Genomic DNA, 22,376 nt, shown 5'->3' with positions numbered 1-22,376 from the left:
AGCTGCACCAACCTTCCCGGGGGAAAGGCCTCCCGGGGAATTGGAGCAGGATCCCCAGAAAGGCGGGGATGCCCTCGGGCTCCCTGGGACAGTAACAGGCACCTGCGCCCCGGGAGAGTGCGCCGAGCTCCCTAAGGGCTGCAGCGCTCGGCGGGACCCGGAGCTGCTCGGAGGGGCTCGGGCGGCGGCTCCGCGGAGGGGGCTGCGCGGCTCCGGGAACAGCTCAGCGGCGGCGGCTCGGGCGGAGGAAGAAGCTCCGCGGAGGGGGCGGCGCGGCTCCGGGAACAGCTCGGAGGGGCTAAGGCGGCGGCTCCGCGGAGGGGGCTGCGGGGCGGGAGCGAATCCAACAGCGCAGGCCCCGGAGCACAGGGCGCCGGGACACAGCCCAGGATCCGGCCTCCCCCGGGACAGGCAGAGGCCGGGAGGGCCCAGGACAGCAAGGACGCTCCTGCCTGGAACTGAGCAGATCAGCGGCCCCGCCCGGGAGCCCCCAGGCCCTGCAGACGGAGAGCCCCGGAGCTACTGCGGGGGCTGACTCCAGGGTCCCAGAGCTGCCCCCGCCACTGTGGCTTCCTCCCGGGGCCTCACGGGGTCAACAACCCCCACTGAGCCCTGCACCAGGCAGGGGCAGAGCAGCTCCCCCAAGTGCCAACACCTGAGAATCAGCACAGCAGGCCCCTCCCCCAGAAGACCAGCGAGACGGACCAGTTCCAAGGGAAGTCAAGGGACTTAAACTACACAGAATCGGAAGATACTCCCCCGTGGTTTTTTTTGTTGTTTTTTTGTTTTTGTTTTTGTTTTTTTTTGTTTTTTTTTGTTTTGTTTTGTGCTTTTTATTTCTTTCTTTCTTCTTGATTTCTGATTGCTTCCCCCACCCCACCCCACCCTTTTTTTTTCTTTTTTCTCCTTTCTTTCTTTTTCTTTCTTTTTCTTCTCTTTTTCCCCCCTTTTTTCTTCTTTCTCTTTTTTCTTTTTCTCTTTTCTTTCCTTCTCTCTCTTTTTCTCCTTTTCCCAATACAACTTGTTTTTGGCCACTCTGCACTGAGCAAAATGACTAGAAGGAAAACCTCACCTCAAAAAAAAGAATCAGAAACAGCCCCCTCTCCCACAGAGTTACAAAATATGGATTACAATTCAATGTCAGAAAGCCAATTCAGAAGCACTATTTTACAGCTACTGGTGGCTCTAGAAAAAACCATAAAGGACTCAAGAGATTTGATGACTGCAGAATTTAGATCCAATCAGGCAGAAATTAAAAATCAATTAAATGAGATGCAGTCCAAACTAGAAGTCTTAACGACGAGGCTTAACGAGGTGGAAGAACGAGTGAGTGACATAGAAGACAAGTTGATGGCAAAGAGGGAAACTGAGGAAAAAAGAGACAAGCAATTAAAAGATCATGAGGATAGATTAAGGGAAATAAATGACAGCCTGAGGAAGAAAAACCTACGTTTAATTGGGGTTCCTGAGGGCACCGAAAGGGACAGAGGGCCAGAATATGTATTTGAACAAATCCTAGCTGAAAACTTTCCTAATCTGGGAAGGGAAACAGGCATTCAGATCCAGGAAATAGAGAGATTCCCCCCCTAAAATCAACAAAAACCGTTCAACACCTCGACATTTAATAGTGAAGCTTGCAAATTCCAAAGATAAGGAGAAGATCCTTAAAGCAGCAAGAGAAAAAAAGTCCCTGACTTTTATGGGGAGGAATATTAGGGTAACAGCAGACCTCTCCACAGAGTCCTGGCAGGCCAGAAAGGGCTGGCAGGATATATTCAGGGTCCTAAATGAAAAGAACATGCAACCAAGAATACTCTATCCAGCAAGGCTTTCATTCAAAATGGAAGGAGAGATAAAGAGCTTCCAAGACAGGCAGGAACTGAAAGAATATGTGATCTCCAAACCAGCTCTGCAAGAAATTTTAAGGGGGACTCTTAAAATTCCCCTTTAAGAAGAAGTTCAGTGGAACAATCCACAAAAACAAGGACTGAATAGATATGATGACACTAAACTCATATCTGTCAATAGTAACTCTGAACGTGAACGGGCTTAATGACCCCATCAAAAGGCGCAGGGTTTCAGACTGGATAAAAAAGCAGGACCCATCTATTTGCTGTCTACAAGAGACTCATTTTAGACAGAAGGACACCTACAACCTGAAAATAAAAGGTTGGAGAACCATTTACCATTCAAATGGTCCTCAAAAGAAAGCAGGGGTTGCCATCCTTATATCAGATAAATTAAAATTTACCCTGAAGACTATAGTGAGAGATGAAGAGGGACACTATCTCATGCTCAAAGGATCTATCCAACAAGAGGACTTAACAATCCTCAATATATATGCCCCGAATGTGGGGGCTGCCAAATATTTAAACCAATTAATAACCAAACTGAAGAAATACTTTGATAATAATACACTTATACTTGGTGACTTCAGTCTAGCTCTCTCTATACTAGATAGGTCTTCTAAGCACAACATATCCAAAGAAACGAGAGCTTTAAATGATACACTGGACCAGATGGATTTCACAGATATCTACAGAACTTTACATCCAAACTCAACTGAATACACATTCTTCTCAAGTGCACATGGAACTTTCTCCAGAATAGACCACATACTGGGTCACAAATCGGGTCTGAACCGATACCAAAAGATCGGGATAGTCCCCTGTATATTCTCAGACCATAATGCCTTGAAATTAGAACTTAATCACAACAAGAAGTTTGGAAGGACCACAAACACGTGGAGGTTAAGGACCATCCTGCTAAAAGATGAAAAGGTCAACCAGGAAATTAAGGAAGAATTAAAAAGATTCATGGAAACTAATGAGAATGAAGATACAACCGTTCAAAATCTTTGGGATGCGGCAAAAGCAGTCCTGAGGGGGAAATACATCGCAATACAAGCATCCATTCAAAAACTGGAAAGATCTCAAATTCAAAAGCTCACCTTACACATAAAGGAACTAGAGAAAAAGCAACAAATAGACCCCACCCCCAGCAGAAGAAGACAGTTAATTAAAATTCGAGCAGAACTCAATGATATCTAGACCAAAAGAACTGTGGAACAGATCAAGAGAACCAGGAGTTGGTTCTTTGAAAGAATTAATAAGATAGATAAACCATTAGGCAACCTTATTAAAAAGAAGAGAGAGAAGACTCAAATTAATAAAATCATGAATGAGAAAGGAGAGATCACTACCAACACCAAGGAAATACAAACGATTTTAAAAACATATTATGAACAGCTGTACGCCAATAAATTAGGAAATCTAGAAGAAATGGACGCATTCCTGGAAAGCCACAAACTACCAAAACTGAAGCAGGAAGAAATAGAAAACCTGAACAGGCCAATAACCAGGGAGGAAATTGAAGCAGTCATCAAAAACCTCCCAAGACACAAGAGTCCAGGGCCAGATGGCTTCCCAGGGGAATTCTATCAAACGTTTAAAGAAGAAATCATACCTATTCTACTAAAGCTGTTTGGAAAGATAGAAAGAGATGGAGTACTTCCAAATTCGTTCTATGAGGCCAGCATCACCTTAATTCCGAAACCAGACAAAGACCCCACCAAAAAGGAGAATTACAGACCAATATCCCTGATGAACATGGATGCAAAAATTCTCAACAAGATACTCTCCAATAGGATCCAACAACACATTAAGAAAATTATTCACCATGACCAAGTAGGATTTATCCCTGGGACACAAGGCTGGTTCAACACTCGTAAAACCATCAATGTGATTCATCATATCAGCAAGAGAAAAACCAAGAACCATATGATCCTCTCATTAGATGCAGAGAAAGCATTTGACAAAATACAGCATCCATTCCTGATCAAAACCCTTCAGAGTGTTGGGATAGAGGGAACTTTCCTCAACATCTTAAAAGCCATTTACGAAAAGCCCACAGCAAATATCATTCTCAATGGGGAAGCACTGGGAGCCTTTCCCCTAAGATCAGGAACAAGACAGGGATGTCCACTCTCACCACTGCTGTTCAACATAGTTCTGGAAGTCCTCGCCTCAGCAATCAGACAACAAAAAGACATTAAAGGCATTCAAATTGGCAAAGAAGAAGTCAAACTCTCCCTCTTCGCCGATGACATGATACTCTACATAGAAAACCCAAAAGCCTCCACCCCAAGATTGCTAGAACTCATACAGCAATTTGGTAGCGTGGCAGGATACAAAATCAATGCCCAGAAATCAATGGCATTTCTATACACTAACAATGAGACTGAAGAAAGAGAAATTAAGGAGTCAATCCCATTTACAATTGCACCCAAAAGCATAAGATACCTAGGAATAAACCTAACCAAAGAGGTAAAAGATCTATACCCTAAAAACTATAGAACACTTCTGAAAGAAATTGAGGAAGACACAAAGAGATGGAAAAATATTCCATGCTCATGGATTGGCAGAATTAATATTGTAAAAATGTCAATGTTACCCAGGGCAATTTACACGTTTAATGCAATCCCTATCAAAATACCATGGACTTTCTTCAGAGAGCTAGAACAAATTATTTTAAGATTTGTGTGGAATCAGAAAAGACCCCGAATAGCCAGGGGAATTTTAAAAAAGAAAACCATAGCTGGGGGCATCACAATGCCAGATTTCAGGTTGTACTACAAAGCTGTGGTCATCAAGACAGTGTGGTACTGGCACAAAAACAGACACATAGATCAATGGAACAGAATAGAGAACCCAGAAGTGGACCCTGAAATGTATGGTCATCTAATATTCGATAAAGGAGGAAAGACTATTCATTGGAAGAAAGACAGTCTCTTCAATAAATGGTGCTGGGAAAATTGGACATCCACATGCAGAAGAATGAAACTGGACCACTCTCTTTCACCATACACAAAGATAAACTCAAAATGGACGAGAGATCTAAATGTGAGACAAGATTCCATCAAAATCCTAGAGGAGAACACAGGCAACACCGTTTTTGAACTCGGCCACAGTAACTTCTTGCAAGATACATCCACAAAGGCAAAAGAAACAAAAGCAAAAATGAACTATTGGGACTTCATCAAGATAAGAAGCTTTTGCACAGCAAAGGATACAGTCAACAAAACTAAAAGACAACCTACAGAATGGGAGAGGATATTTGCAAATGACGTATCAGATAAAGGGCTAGTTTCCAAAATCTATAAAGAACTTATTAAACTCAACACCAAAGAAACAAACAATCCAATCATGAAATGGGCAAAAGACATGAAGAGAAATCTCACAGAGGAAGACATGGACATGGCCAACATGCACATGAGAAAATGCTCTGCATCACTTGCCATCAGGGAAATACAAATCAAAACCACAATGAGATACCACCTCACACCAGTGAGAATGGGGAAAATTAACAAGGCAGGAAATAACAAATGTTGGAGAGGATGTGGAGAAAGGGGAACCCTCTTACACTGTTGGTGGGAATGTGAACTGGTGCAGCCACTCTGGAAAACTGTGTGGAGGTTCCTCAAAGAGTTAAAAATAGACCTGCCCTACGACCCAGCAATTGCACTGTTGGGGATTTACCCCAAAGATTCAGATGGAATGAAACGCCGGGACACCTGCACCCCGATGTTTCTAGCAGCAATGGCCACAATAGCCAAACTGTGGAAGGAGCCTCGGTGTCCATCGAAAGATGAATGGATAAAGAAGATGTGGTTTATGTATACAATGGAATATTACTCAGCAATTAGAAACGACAAATACCCACCAGTTGCTTCAACCTGGATGGAACTGGAGGGTATTATGCTGAGTGAAATAAGTCAATCGGAGAAGGACAAACAGTGTATGTTCTCATTCATTTGGGGAATATGAATAATAGTGAAAGGGAATATAAAGGAAGGGAAAAGAAATGTTGGGAAATATCAGGAAGGGAGACAGAACATAAAGACTCCTAACTCGGGGAAACGAACTAGGGGTGGTGGAAGGGGAGGAGGGGGGGTGTTGGAGGGGAATGGGTGACGGGCACTGAGGTGGACACTTGACGGGATGAGCACTGGGTGTTTTTCTGTATGTTGGTAAATTGAACACCAATGAAAAGTAATTAAAAAAAATAAAATAAATAAAAAATAAATAAATAAAAAATAAATAAATAAATAAAAATAAATTTACAAATAGAGAAATAATACAATTTCTTATGTGCAAATTCCTAGCACATAAGAGCTGTTTAGTCCTGCATGTCTGGATATAAATGCAAAAAAAAAGGTTAACCTATGGATTAATCAGAACTCAGATCCTAGCTTGGTAAATTTGTAGTGATGAAGATGGTAATATATATTTTTTTAATTTTATATATTTATTCATGAGAAACAGAGAGAGAGGCAGAGACAAAGGCAGAGGGAGAAGCAGGCTCCAAGCAAGGAGACCGTGGGACTTGATCCCGGTCTCCAGGATCATGCCTTGGGCTGAAGGCAAATGCTTAACCACGGAGCCACCCAGGCATCCCGAAGATGGTAATATTGTAAGAAACTTCAAATTTTTAAAAATACTATAATTTTAGCAGTATCTTAAGTCATTATGAAGTATGTTTAGACAAATAATCCAAATCAGTAAAGGTCCAAATTTTATCACAAAAACCACAAAATGAGCTGAGTCTCTAAATCATGAATTAATTTCGCAAGTAATTCCAGCTTCACTTTAGAGCAGGCCTTGCATTAAACTACAGAACTTTCCAACTGCTTGCCTATTCTGCTTAGCAATTCCTTCAGAGTTATGCAGAAAGAGCTTCTTCCCTGCTTACTGTGCTTTTCTCAAAATTTATGCCAATCTGTAATCAATATGGACACTGTAGATCTTATAATTCGGTGGGACATTTGAAGTGTTTTTCTAAAAAATATGAAAAAGAAAAAATAAATCAATTGCACTACCTTCAGTAGAGATTCCAAAGATACCTAATGAATAAAATCTGCTTTTAAATTATCAAGAGTTCATGTATTTCATATTTTAGTTAGACCCTATGATGAGAAAGATTTTTAAAAATATGATGAAATAAACTATTATGTGGATGCCTGGGTGGCTCAGTGGTTGAGCATCTGTCTTTGGCTCAGGGTGTGATCCCAGTCCCAGGATCGAGTTCAACATCAGGCTCACTACGAGGAGCCCACTTCTCCCTCTGACTGTGTCTTTGCCTCTCTCTGTGTGTCTCTCATGAATAAATAAAAAAACCTTTAAAAGAAAAAAGAAATAAACTATTCTGGGTACATAAAATCGGGCTTTTTAAAGCAACAAATTAGATGATAATTATAACTCTGGTTAATTCTGAAAAGATTTCCACCCTTAATCCAATTCCTTGGGGGAAAACACGTTACTTACAAAACTGCCTAAGCATGGAGTGAGGAAAGAAGAATCCAAGACCAAAATTGAAGAACAAAAGTAACTATGTATTCAGATACAGGCCAGTAATTTGTGTTGTAAAGTAAGTTTAATTAATGCATTTTATTCTCTATTTCACTCACAATCTCATGTTAGAGAAATGCTACTCAAAAGGGGAAAATATTTTTCTCTGAGTGTACTAAATCAAGCAGAATAGTAACATATGTATTTTGAAACCATGTGGTAAAAATTATATCTAAGAAAAAAGCATCACTTTGCTGGCCCAAATAATATCCAATCTTAATACTAAAATGGCTTCAAAATCCATCCTATGCCCCTGACTTACATTTTCATTTTTAGTGCTCATTCCTCTAAGTAGTATACTTGCACACTTATCTATTCAATTGCCCATCCAAAATCTCCATTTGGATGTCTCATGGTTTTTATAAAGTGAGAATGTCTCAGATTTGAGTTCATGATCTTAAACCATACACTTTATCCCTCGTTTTAGTAAAGGACATCATGATCCATCATTGCTCAAGCAAGAAACCTTAGTATCCTCTGGAAACTCCCTCTTCAAAGAACCAAAAAGTAACTAGTGTTTTCCCTTCAAAAAACAACATGAATCACTTGATCTCTAGCCAAAACCATACATAATCACAGGTACTATTATCTCTAACCTGAACACATAAAATAAAGCCTTGTAACTGACTACCTGACTTTTACTCTGTTCTTTTTGCCACATAACAGTTACTTTTGCTTAAATCTTTTGGTGACATGACAATATAATTACTTCAAAAAAAGACATTGATTAATCTAATCACTGATTAGATTAAAATTCCTCAAGGCATAGGTAGGCCCCTTCCCAGTTCTTCAGCTTTCTCTCCATGTACCTCTTCCCACAAAGGCCCACCTTCCATTCTTCAAAACAATCTAAAATCACATCAGCCTTGGGATCTGTATATATCATGTTCCATCTATGGCCATAATTCTTCCTTCCTGCCCCCCATAACTCCAGCCCTGATTTGGGTTATTCCTATAGACTTTTCAAGGCTAAATGATGTTTCTAAATTAGGTTTGCTACTATATGTCCTCATAGTATCTTCTAGGTCTTCAGAGCATTTATCACAATTATGTAATTGTCATATAATCTTGTTAATTGTACATTTTCTTCACTATCTGTTGAGATCTATGAAAGCAAAGATCAGAGTTATAGTGTTTATCTCTGAACTCATAGTGTTTATACACATGCTTGGATATAGTAGGTCCTCAAAAGTATTTTTAATGAATGACTGAAAAACATAAATGAACAGATGTAAGAACTAGGTCAGTTATCCCCATTATAAAGTCTTGCTTGATGAACCTAAGTGGTGGATCTCCTTGGAATCCTTAATTTTTTTTAAGCCTTATTTCTTTAGTATTCTTTTCTTTTATATGCCTTACCTTCCTACTGGCAAGTGCCTCTACTACAGATATTTAACTTAATCAGCTTTATATTTCTGCACAGCATTTTGCACAAAAAAAAAGATGAATAAGTATTTTTAAATAAAGTCCAAAGGAATACATGTAGAAAGGCAGAAGGGAAAGCAGGCAGACATAAAAAGTAACATTCAATTTATATAAAGATATACAAGATGTCTTTGAAATTCAATATATAAAGATATACAAGATGTCTTTGAAATTCAATATATAAAGATATACAAGATGTCTTTGAAATTCAGATGTATCAAGTATATAAGTTCCTATTACATAGCAGGAACTGTTTAGTATATATCCTTCCTTCTTTTCATTCTCCTTCCCTCCCTTCCTTTTCTTTCTTCTTTTTCATCACAAGTATACTCTTTAATCCTTACCACCTATTTCATCCATTCCCCTGTCCACCTCCCCTCTGGTAACCATCAGTTTATTCTCTACAGTTAAGTCTATTTCTTTGTTTGTCTCTCTCTCTCTCTCTCTTTTTTTTTACCTTTGCTCATTTATTTTGTTTCTTAAATTCCACATATGAGTGAGATCATAGTATTTTCCTTTTTTCTTTTTCTGACTTATTTTGCTTAGCATTATATCCTCTACGTCTATCCATGTTGTTGCAAATAGCAAGATTTCATTCTTTTTATAGCTGAATAATATTCCACTGTATATATATACCACATCTTCATCCATTCATCTACCAATGGACACTTGGGCTGTGTCCATAGTTTGGCTATTGTCAATAATGCAGTAATAAACGGGGGTGCACGTATCCCTTTGAATTACCGTTTTTGGGATTTGGGGGGATAAATATCCAGTTGTGTGATTCCTAGATCATAGGATAATTCTATTTTTAATTTTTTAAGGAAACTTCATACTATTTGCCACAGTGACTACACCAGTTTGCATTCCTACTAATAGTGCCAGAGGGTCCCTTTTTTTTTTTCCACATCCTCACCAACACTTATTTCATATTTCATTGTAGTTTTGATAGGTATTTTCCTGATAATGAGTGATGTTGAGCATCTTTTCATATGTCTGTTGACCATCTGTGTGTTTCCTTTGGAAACATGTCTGTTCATGTCTTCTGCCATTTTTAAAAGGAAATGTTCATTTTGAGGTGTTGAGCTGTATCAGTTCTTCTTATTATATATTTTGGATACTAATCCTTTATTGGATATGCTATTCATATCTTCTTCCATTTAGGAGGTTGCCTTTTAGTTTTCTTGATTGTTTCCTTTGCTGTGCAGAAGTCTTTTATTTTGATGTAGTACCAATAGTTTATTTGTACTTTTATATCCTCTTGCTTCCGGAGACATATCCAGGAAAAAAGTTGCTATGGCTGACATCAGAGAAATTACTGTCTGTGCTCTCTTAAGGGATTCTTATTGATTCAGGTCTCACATATAGGTCTTTAATCCATTTTGAGTTTATTTTTGTGTATAGTGAAAGAAAATGGTCTGGTTTCTTTTGCACATAGCTGTCCAGTGTTCCCAATACCATTTGTTGAAGATACTTTTTCCCATTGTATATTCAGTCCTCCTTTGTCAAAGATTAATTGACCATATAATTGTGAGTTTATTTCTAGGTCCATTTTTATGCCAGTACCATATTGTTTTAATTACAACCACTTTGTATTATAACTTGAAATCTAGTCTTTGTGATACCTACAGTTTTATTTTTTCTTTTTCAAGACTACTTTGGACATTTGAGGTCTTTTGTGGTTCCATACAAATCTTATGTCTGTTTCTTCTAGTTCTAGTGAAAAATGCTGTTGGTGTTTTCATAGGGATTGCATTAAATCTGTAGATTGATTTGAGATATATAGACATTTTAACAGTATTTGTTCTTCCAACTCATAAGCATGGAATGTTTTTCCATTTCTTTGCATTGTCTTGAATATCTTTCATCAGTGTTAGTTTTCAGAGTACAAGTCTTTGACCTCGTTAGTTAAGTTTATTTTGAGATATTTTATTGATTTGGGTGCAATTATAAATGAGACTGTTTTCTTAACCTCTGGCTGCTTCATTATTAGTGAATAGGAATGCAACAGATTTTACATTGATTTAGTATCCTGCAACTTTACTGAATTCATTTGTCAGTTTCTAGACAAATTATTTCCTCCTTACAAATTTAAATTCCTTTTATTTCTTTATGTTATCTAACTGCTTTGGCTAGGATTTCCAGTACTATGCTGAATAAGAGTGGTGAGAGTGAGCATCCTTACCTTGTTCCTGACTTAGCAGGAAACCTCTCAGTTTTTTACCACTGAGTATGATGTTGGCTATAGGGTTTTTTATTTCTATTTTTTACTATTTTATTTATTTGAGAGAAAAAGAGACAGAAAGCGAGCATGAGGGAGGGGTAAGGGGAAAGGGAGAAGCAGCTTCCCCACTGAGTAGGAAGCCTGATGTAGGGCTGGATCCCAGAACCCCTGGGATCATGACCTGAGCCAAAGGCTGACGCTTAACCGAATAAGCCACCCAGGCGCCTGGGCTGTGAGTTTTTCATATAAAGCCTTTATTATGTTGACATATGTCCCCTCTAGACCTACTTGGCAGAGGGTTAACTCTTCTATAAATGTTTGGTAGAATTTGCCTGTGAAGCAGTCTGGTGCTGGACATTTATTTGTTGGGAGTTTTTTGATTACTGATTCAATCTCCTTGCTGATAAGTAGTCTGTTCAAATTTTCTATTTCTCCCTTCTTCAGTTTTAGTAGGTTATAGGTTTCCAGGAAATTTATCGATTTGCTCTAGGTTGTCTAATTTGTTCACATGTAACATTCCAAATATTCCTTTACAACTGTTTGTATTTCTTTGTTAGTTGTTATTTCTCCTTTTTTATTTGTGATTTGAGTCCTTTCTCTCTCTCCCAATTTTTTTTAATGAATCTGATTAGGTTTATCGATTTTGTTGATCTTTTCAAAGAACCAGCTCTTGGTTTCATTGATCTGTTTTACGGTGGTTTTTAGTTTCTATTATCACTTATTTCTGCTCTATTATTTCCTTCCCACTGCTGGTTTTGGGTTTTGTTTGCTGTTCTTTGTCTAACTACTCTAGATTTAAGGTTAAGTTGTTTGAGATTTTTCTTCTCAAGATAGGCTGTATTGCTATAAACTTCCCTCTTAGAACTGCTTTTGCTGCATCCCAAAGGTTTTGGAATGTTTTGTTTTCATTTTTGTTTGTTTCCATGTAATTTTTTTATTTCTTCTTTGATTTCTTGGTTGACCCATTCATTGTTTAATAGTATGTTATGTAATCTCTATGTATATGTGGGCTTTCCAGAGTTTTTCTTGTGGTTGATTTCTAACTTAATAGCATTATGGCCAGAGAAGATACATGGCATGACTTTGATCTTTTTGAATTTCTTGAGGCTTCTTTTGTGGCCTAATATGTGATCTATTCTGGAGAATGTTCCATGTGCACTCGAAAAGAATGCATATTCCGCTGTTTTAGGATGGAATGTTCTGAATATGTCTGTTAAATCCATCTGGTCCAATGTGTCATTCAAAGCTACTGTTTCCTTGTTGATTTTCAGTTTGGATGACCTGCTCATCCATGTAAATGGGGTGTTAAAGTCCCCTACTATTATTTTATTACTATTGATTATTTCCTCTGTGTTTGTTTTATGTATTTGGGTACTCCCATGTTGGGTGCATAAATATTTACAATTGTTATATCCTTTTGTTGAATGTTTTAATATATTTCCAACTACAATCTCATACTACATAAAAGATATATTAATGATATCAGACACAAAAATACGTCTCACTGTGAAAACATATTTTTCAAGACTAGAGATTTTATTTAGTTGCTAAATATTTTTCACTACTTCATCTCTTAATATATCTAACTTTAGTTCCACAGTACTGTTCCTCTTTTAACAGTATTTTCTCCACAAACCACTGCAAAAAATATTATAAAACAGGTTATGGTAGCTGGAAGTTATTGCCAAGTATCTGGAGATTATAATACAAAGTCCAGAAGCTCTTGGAAAGACATTTGAATTTAAGGGGAAATAAATAAAGTCTGGAACTCTAAACCTCCACTTACTCATCTTAATGATGTAGCAATGAGGTGTTAACAGGTAGAGTGCAAGGAGAGACTTTAACCTCATCCTTCATCTCCATTCCTTTCCTCTTTTTCTTTTTCTTTTTTTTTCTTCTTTTTAGAAACAAAGACTTATAGGGTGAGAAATAAACCTGCCCTTCTCTTTGGGATTCATATGGAATTTTACTTTTCTTTGACCCTTTCTGCCCTACTGGTTAACATTTGCAACATAAACCAATGGATCAATCTCTCTCTTGATCAATGGGACAAGAGTTAAAATTAGGATTTGGGAAAATACACCAAAGAGTCTTAACATAAAGTCTTTACTATTTTAAACCCTAGAAGTTTATTTCCCAGAAAAAATATTTTTTGCTACATTTTCCAGATATGCTTGGACTCTATTTTCTCTGGCTTTCAGTTTAATTAAATAGATAAGTATTTGAAGCACCTGCTGTCTATCTTTCCCCCTTTTATTCATTTCATATAGTTAAATCATTATTTAGCCACAATATCTATTCTTGTCTTCAGGTTTATACCCAGTCTCATATCAACTATTAGGTTGAGTCTACTCTGGTCTATGAGGAGAGCTGAGTGTAGAATCTTTAACCCTAAAATTTCTAATCCTGATTCTTGGTTCTTAACATTCATATAGCTTTTCTGGCAACTGCTTGAGGTTTTACACCTTCTCAAGGAATCTGCTCTACAAGGTTTATTAAACATCTTGCAGAGCCAAAGGACAGAAAGTTAGCATGATACAAATGTATATAGTATGATATCTTTCCTGAAAGATGTAAATGCAATAATCATTCATTGAATGTTCATTATTGTCTGGGCACCAGCAATTTTTTTTTTTTGAGAAGGAGCATGTGTTTTACTGGAGAGAGAGCATTTCACATGACCAACAGATGAAGACAGCTCAGTGGGCATCCTGCACATCATACTCAAAAAGGTACACAGGAGGATCTGCTAAGAAAGATGAGCCGGAACAAGGGTTCCTCTTGGCAACTTCCCCACGCTTGTCCCTCCAAGGGGTCAGGACACTCACAAGCATTTTCTTGAGGCAATTGTGGTCCACTAGAGATAGAGCCCCTCAGGGGTGCCTTCTTGTTTTTCATAAAGAGGTTCTTTTTTTCATAAAGAGTTTCTTGTTTTTAAAATTTTATTAATTTATTCATGAGAGACATAAAGAGAGGCAGAGACATAGGCAGAGGGAGAAGCAGACTCCCTTTGGGGAGCCTGATGCAGGACTTGATCCCAATGCCCCAGGATCACGACCAGAGACAAAGGCAGATGTTCAACCACTGAGCCACCCAGGAATCCCAAGAGCATTTTCTTTAGATTTTTTTCAGTCTTCATTTATTACTTTCATTCTACATTCTCTCAAGGCCATCAGACCAGCTTCTGTACAGATGGCCTTGATGTTACATCAGACAAGACATCTTTAGCCATGATCAAGTCGTTCAGGGTTACATCATCAGCCAGCAGCATTTTACTTGTGTGGATCTGAAAGATGTGTTTCTTAGTCTTTTAATTGGTCAGGGGGAACTCAGTCTCTCTGTCATTGCACCCTGGTCTGACAAGTGCTGTACCCAAAGTTTCTATTCGGTTTGTGGCCATGATAACTTTCATGTCATACCTTGAATCAAATCCATCCACTGGTTCAACAGTTCCAATATTGTTTGTTGAATTCCTTACCATCAAATGTGAGTTATACCTTTTGTTCCAATGGCATCAATTTTATCAATAAACATAGTCTATAGCATATGTTCTTCACCAACTCAAAACAATTCTCAAATGAGTCTGGGCCCAACACCTAGGTGCTTCTGAGTAAGTTCAGAGCCAACAATTTTCAAGAAAGTGGCTGAGGTTTGGTTTGCTACTCCTTTGGCTAATAAGGCTTTACCGATGCCAGATGAATAATAAAGAATGATACCCCTTTGGGGGAATTATTACCCATCTCTTCATAATATTCAGGATGAGTGAGAGGAAGTTCTAGTTTCCTGAATTTCCTGGATTTGATTGCCCAACTCCCCAACATTAGCACAGGTTTCCTGAGGGGTCTTTTCTACAGTCATCATTGTGACCAAGGGATCTGTGTCATCCATGAACACCCCAATGATGGCATGCACCTAGTGGCTGAGTACAACCAAGCAGCCTGGTTCTAACAGATCCTTGTCTTTTACATAGGAAAGAATGCTAATGTAGTGTTCTGAGCCCACAGATGTAGACATGATAACATGACTGTCACCAATGATCTCTTCCAAAGTTCCTACCGACATAAGGGTCTCCCTCAGATCATCTGTCTTTGATCATTCCCTCTCTTGATTTTCTTCAAAGGCTTCATTTGTTCTTGATTTCTAATGAATTCTTCTTCCATGAAAAGATAGTCTTTAATTCTAACTTCAAAATATTGACTGGCACTAAGTATGAGGTGTCACCAGTGGCAGCTTGCTCACAGCATCTGGTCCCTTTGCTTTCTTCTTTTTCCCCACTCTAGTTGGTATAGGAGGTTCAGATTTCATTTTCTTATCCTTGTCATCTGTTTTTGCCATTACCAAGGCCATGACTACCACTTTGACCTATTTTGCTTTGACCACTCGAATCCTAGGTGCTAACAATTTCATTTTATTACATTTAATTCATGATCTAGTAGTAAAGATGAGGCTTGTATAAAAATAGTTATATGACATGGTTTTTTTAAAAAAACTCTTTACAAGGCATGCCTGGGTGGCTCAGTGGTTGAGTATCTGCCTCAGGCTCAGGGCATGATCCTGGGGTCCTGGGATCGAGTCCCACATTGGGCTCCTTGTGGGGAGCCTGCTTTTCCATCTGCCTATGCCTCTGCCTCTCTCTGTGTGTCTCTCATAAATAAATAAAATCTTAAAAAAAAAAAAACTCTGTACAGGAAGGAAGAAAAAAATTATGGGGATAATCTCTTAAAATATTTTTTAAATGTTTTAAAAGACCTGAAATGGGTATAATTATTAAAACAGATAATAAGAACTATCTTGAAGCAATGGTCATTTCTAATAACCTCCACTTCATACTTATTAACAGCTATTATACTTTCTGTTCATGATTCTCTATCCATAAGGCTTATCTTGCTTTTTTGTTCTGTATCTACTATACTCTTTACATTCTAACATCTGTAACACTTGTTATAATATCTTTTAATAAGTACTCTTTAATCAAAGTACCAGATAGTGTAATTATTAATTGTGAAATTTAATTTGTCCAGCACGCAAATGAAATATCCAAAAGTGAATACTTAAAATTTGCTAAATTGTGTCTCTGAGTATATAAAAATAATTTTAAGATATAATCTTTTATGTAAATCATCTTTATCAGAGTATCGGACAGTTAAAAAGGAAATGGATAGAAGAAATTCCACTTTAATCCTTCCAGCTAACACTGTATGAGATAGTCTGTTGAAACCTAGGAATTGGACTAGTATTGCCACTCAACAACATAGCCAAAGAGGAGATTCAACCAGCATATAAGCTGGAAAAAGTGAAATCAAATAGAAGTCACTAGACTTGCTGACAAATATGTGGAAAGATTTCTCTACTTTCAAGAATGAGTGAGCAAAAACAAACGCAAACAAACTGAGGGCCTATGAGAATATGCTACAGAAACTAAAAAGGGAACTATCATTCCTACTAATTAGATCATTGAATATGATTTACTATAGGAACCAAAATAAAATTCTAGAAAACTTCTTGACATCCTCAAACGTCCAAAAGAGATTGACCCTATAAAATCTACACTGGAGGCAACAAAAGAGGAATTTACTTTTCAGGAAACCAAATCAGTGCTACTGATTATAAACCTAGAGATGGACACAAGGAGAGGAAAATACAGAAGTCAGAGAAGTGGTAGCTGAACAAAAAAATTGTAATTTCCTTCAAGGAGGAATTCAGAGTCATTGTATAATAGGAATAATTGAAGAATTTCTCCATAACTAGAAAGAGACATTTACATGAGCATGTAACTGCAAATGTTCGTGATAAAGATGATTTGTTTTTGCTTGATTAACAAGATAAAGAAAACATACCATGAGACTACAGGGAAGAATAAACAGGCTGCTCACAAAGGAATATATACCAGTATAAATTCAGACCTCTTGTCAATGCTAAACTGAGATTGTCCAAATGCTTTAGCATTTGACCATATTTCCAGACTTTTCAGACAAAAAACATGTGCCCCAATAAGTCTGTGTCCAAGTATGTACAAAGGTAATAGAATGACACTGTCAGGCACAAAAAAGCCAAAAAATATAAATATACATAAATATGTATAAGTTATATATACTTACAAATATGTATGCTATATGTTATATAATACAAGTGATCAAATTCAGTTAATAATCTAAGTAATAAAATAGCTGTTTTTACCATCTTCAGTGAAAGTTAGATAAGCAATTTTTCAAAGAGTTTTTCAAGAGAAAATTTAAGCATATATATTGAAAATGGTAATTTCAAAATTGATTATCTTCCCAAAAGAAATTAATGTTTTCATTCTGATACAGGTAGTAACAGATGTTTCTCTGAGAGATATTAAAATACACACACAGAGAAACATATACAGAATTACACACATACACATATACTTACAAATACACACAAGCACACAATTAAGAACACAAACATATGTATAACTTTTCTTCATTCTGTTAAAGGGACCCACATAGGAAGAGGAAAACATACTGAAAATAAATCCATATTTGACTTATGATTACCTATGAGTGATGGAATAATGGGTGGTTTTCCATTATATTTTGCTAGATTTACCAAATTGCCTTTAATAAACATGTATCCTTTTTCTCTAGTTAATAAAAATATATTACCCCAAAACTTTGCCTAACATACCAATGATTTTTTTTGTATAATTTTAGGTAATTCTTGTCTATTTACTCTTTCATTCAGTTGTTCATTTGTTTGTTGAGTTGTTTATTATAGAGTAATAAGCACCTTCCATGTGCTAGCCATGTACTTAAGTACTCGGGTTACAGAAAACAGAAAAATACAGTTTCTTTCCTCATGGAGAGCCCATTGGAACACAATGCCCCAAATAATATAATTACAACATTTGAGGAAAGATCCAGTTTTTTATGAAGGATCAGAATAGATTTAATTTGGATTTAGCTGACCAAGCAAGGCTTCCTAAAGGAAATATAAAAACAAAAACCTGAAGGATCGGTTGGAGTTAGCCTGACTTGGGAAAACATCTTTACTTAAAAGGAAGAAGAAAGGATGAAAGAGAAAGAAAGAAAAAAAGACAGACAGACCAGCGTTGCTATTGTTATACTGAAATGTTCACATGTACTTCACTTTCCATCATGCCATTTTACCCACTATTTAAAAATTCTTTTAACTAAATTATTTTTAATGGCTTTCACAATGTTGGTTTAGTTTGAGTACTATGATCCTATTCACCCTAGACACTGACTAAAAAGTTAGTATTATAAAGAAAGAATTTCTTCACAGATTATATAAAGCCCCCTAGTACTGGGAGATAGAAGATCTTAAATTGTACTGGTTAACAGGGAAGATAAAGCCAATCAAATTCATTTGCCATTAAATTTTTATTTCAGTGAATCCCATTTGGTACAACTATGTCGTATACTGCCAATGCCCTTTTGTGAATCATGGCTAAGCCTTATCCCTGATAGAAATAGTTGAGCAGAAGAGATGGCTATGGTAAAGAAAACAAAATATACTGCCCTTTCCTTAATTATCAGAAGTTATATAAACAATATGCTTTGCCTTTAAATGGAAGAAAAAAAACCCACCTCTTAAATTGAATACTATAAAAAATGAGTATTATTACTCATTACAATATAACATAAAACCCCTTTAAATGAATATGTGGCAACCTGGCTGTACAACATACTTTCTTCTCTGTCACTAGCAGCATCATGATCACATGCTCTTCTTGTCCATCCTATAAATTTATAGGGCCACCGAATTCTGTAGGGCCACCAGGTAGTGGCTACATATTAGTCCATTTTTTGATCCATTCAAGTCCTCACAGGAAACAGACTGAAGACTTTATCTTTCAACAACTGACTGAGTTCAGACAACATTTTTCCCTGGGAACACGGATTTGTTCTTTTCAAAAAGGGTTGGCGTGGTTGCTCTATCTGGCTGCTAAGAATCCATGTGGAAGATAAAGTTTGAAAAGGTGTGCCTTGAAAATTAGGTGAGTTAAGCATTGAATAAACTTTTTAAGTTATAGCAAAAAGTATAGCTCTTACAGAATGGATGTAAGCAAAGAATCTACCTTTACAATGTATTTGTTTTCTCCTCCTTTTTATTTTTTTTTAAGAGTTTATTTATTTATTCATGAGAGACACACAGAGAGAAGCAGAGACACAGGCAGAGAGAGAAGCAGGTTCCATGCAGGGAGCCTAATGTGGGACTTGATCCCAGGACCCCAGGATCATGACCTGAGCCAAAGGCATATGTTCAACCACTGAGCCACCCAGGCACTCCTCCCCTCTTTACTTCTTAGTGGAACAACTACTGAGTGTGTAAGATTATATAACTTCCTAAAAAAAAAAACCCTAAAAACTAAATGTTCCCAAAGAATGTACTTGAATGTTACTTTTGTTTTTTTTAAATGTATCTATAACAAATAGACATTAAAAAAATCAAAAGAAAAGAATTTAATGCTTAAATGTTCTTTTCAAACATACTACAAATGAAGTCTTAATAGTTCACCTCTGAAACTGAAGTCATTAGAAACACTAAAATCCTATATATATATATATATATATATATATATATATATATATATTTTTTTTTTTTTTTTTTTTTTTAAGAGAGAGGGGTCTTGTGCGTGCACATGAGCAGGGGTAGGGGGAGACAGAGAGAATCTTAAGCATACTCCATGCCCAGTGCAGAGCCCAAGGTGTGTGTGTGGGAGACTCAATCTCATGACACTGAGATCATGACCTGAACAGAAATCAAGAGGCAGACACTTAACCACTTAACCAACTGAGTCATCAAGGCACCCCTAAAATCTTATTTTTTAAAAATATAAATTTATATAATCATTTAGGTAAGAAATGTGCCCTATCAAGTCCATTAAATATGAAAATAAGTTCATTTCTTTTCTTGTCTTTGGGATACAAACTCTGATAAATACTAGGATGCTGACATTATGAGAAAGGAACTAATGATCTGAAATGATTCAGTTTTTGGTTTGAATGATTAGGTTGTTTGTCATCCTTATGTTAGTGTGGTTAAAGTCTACTCTTCTACCTGGATTCTTCTAAGCCCGACCAACCCTGTCTATCTGGCAACACTGTTTTCTTAAACATGTAGTGTCATTCTAATTATATAAGGAGGACTTCCTTATTCATATAGAAGGAACATCTAAAAGCAGAGGAAAAAAGCATGTCAGGAAAGGGTTATCCCTTTTAACCAAGAAAAGAAACTCAATTGATAGGATTTCAATAGTAGACATCAACATACATGAGAACAACACCATTAAACTTTATAAATTAAGTTCACTTTAAAATTAAAGAAATAATTTTGAGTGAATAGAACTGTCATTATGACAGGATGATTACTGCTCTGTGTTCTCTGAAAGTTTATGGCTAAATAAAAAATACTTTCAGGAAAAATACTTTCAAAGAATATAATTCTTGAGGACTACTTATTTGAATAGCTACAAAAAGTATTCCTCTATATCATATATCTGGTTTTGAGCAAAAACTCTCTAAAGACCAAGGAGAGAACAAGCCAGGACTGATCCAAGCAACTTCTGCTGACAATGGACTACAGTCCTGGGTTGTCTGGGATACCAGGGCAGGTCTCCTATCCTCTAGAAATACAGGGATCCAAGACAGTGGCTAACGTGGTGTAAGAAATATATGCAAATATTGCCTGTAACTCCTAGGATGGAATGTTGGCTTCTGGTGTAACACCTTTTAAAAAGTAGTTCCTCTGCATACTTATTAAAGATGTCTGTCAAAGCTAAATAACTTGGCCATTCCATTCATTGATTTTTAAATAAGATGATATCAAGGCTTGGGAATGTGATTTTAGAAAAAGTGTTTTAACTTTTCCAAGCACAAAGGGTTGCATGAGGTCACCAAAGCCACAAAAACAAACTCTGAATCCTGAAAATTGATTCAAAAATAAATCAGATAACCTGTAAGAGCCTTTGAGAGAAGGTGCATATGAATACTCCCCTTGCTGCATCCAAGTTATGAGCCCCTTAAGGCTATAATATCTTTCATTTGATCAACCACAAGTTTGAAAGCTTGGATATCTTCTTGATCCCATTCTTGTGAAGACAGAAAGGAGTATTTATCCACTTGGATATTTACAGCACAGTTCCTTTGGAGAGTGAATAGCACCCCTTTTTTGTGTATGTTCCAGACTTGACCTCCCTTTGGCCTTGGAATTATCTAGTTTGTTTTCCTCTGTAGCCAGGTTCTAAAATATCATATACAGCTGTAGGCAAAGGAAAAGGTTGGTCAAATAGCCCACCCAGAGGTGCTATAATAAATAGAAATGGAACTAATGTATGTAGCATTAAGCAAGGTTTGACTTCATACCACTGTCTCCCAGGAGTCATTCGTATGGCAAGTTGGAAGAAAACAATGAAACAAAACAACATGAAAAACAAACGGGGGGAGAAGCACTCTTTAGGGTCAAATGAAGCTGAGCATCATAAATTTCCTAGTGGCTAGAACTACTAGAAGGAAGAGATTGAGGAACATTGCTGAAGAATGTTGTAGGGATTTTGTTTCCAAAAGGGACCTATGCACCTGTTGATGTGTTTTCCAGGCCCTTGAATGATAACAATTTATGAGGCTATTAATACTAAGCCCAAGATTTATCAGATGTGCTGTTTGTCTTGTGGCCAATATAACCTCATAAAATTTGGGTTGCATTGGGTTAAAATAGAGCGTTCTGCTATTGGAGTTATTCAGAGCATTTAAATCGCTTAATCCTACAAGAACGGTGCATTTAGCCTGCCTATTAGGAGAGTCTTTAGGGATTCCTACCAGTTGCAGAGCCAGGCTGGAGGGGGCAGTCCATTGCTGGATGAGGTAAAATGGAGGCAGCAGGGGAGGAATGTGTCCTGGAGACAAGACGATGTTTCTCTAATCCATCCATGCCAACCACAGCCAGCTGAGCTTGGCGCACTGAGAGCGCACGTGTGTGCTGGGGCTCCAGGAAGGGCTGTTGCCAAGAAAAGAGCACAGTAGAAAGAAACATGAGACAAGCATTGAGGGAGACACTGAGAACGATGTGTAAACAAATTAAGTTCATCAGGTCAGAGACATAATAAACGGTGTGAAGGAAAAAGAAAAAAAAAGAGAGAGAGAAAGAAAAAACAAGATCCAGTCAATAAATCCATTCAACAGATGTTTTCACACTGACTGCCAGGGCCTGTCTGCCTGGCTGAGGAGGAGGTGATGGCAGGAGGCCTGTCAATTTGAACTGATTGAAAGAAACAGACCTTTAACCTCAAGTGGAACATCGACTTAGATTCATTTCCTATCTTGATAACAACGTTT

The 22,376-nt window shown here is 37.4% G+C and overlaps 1 protein-coding gene and 1 pseudogene across 4 annotated transcripts in view; both read right to left on the bottom strand.

The window, feature by feature from the left end:
* HDAC9 (histone deacetylase 9) overlaps nucleotides 1-22,376 on the bottom strand; it is a 927,702-nt gene that overhangs the window by 281,586 nt on the left and 623,740 nt on the right. For 3 of the 4 annotated variants that reach the window (XR_005983513.1, XM_041727864.1, XM_041727863.1), the window contains one exon: nucleotides 21,861-22,038. The exons of the other annotated variant lie outside the window; for it this stretch is intronic. Coding sequence is in view for 2 of the 3 variants with exons in the window: in XM_041727864.1 (XP_041583798.1) it covers nucleotides 21,861-22,038 (178 nt within the window). In the remaining variant the exon portion in view is untranslated. The remainder of the gene's footprint in view (nucleotides 1-21,860; nucleotides 22,039-22,376) is intronic. 4 annotated transcript variants of the gene reach the window in all.
* On the bottom strand, nucleotides 14,172-15,415 carry LOC121474761 (annotated as a pseudogene).

The sequence above is a fragment of the Vulpes lagopus genome, chromosome 13 (genome assembly GCF_018345385.1).
Source record: "Vulpes lagopus strain Blue_001 chromosome 13, ASM1834538v1, whole genome shotgun sequence".
NCBI classification, from domain to species: Eukaryota; Metazoa; Chordata; class Mammalia; order Carnivora; family Canidae; genus Vulpes; species Vulpes lagopus.
The sequence above is the reverse complement of the archived record's forward strand: the minus strand, read 5'-3'. Positions and strand labels throughout refer to the sequence as shown.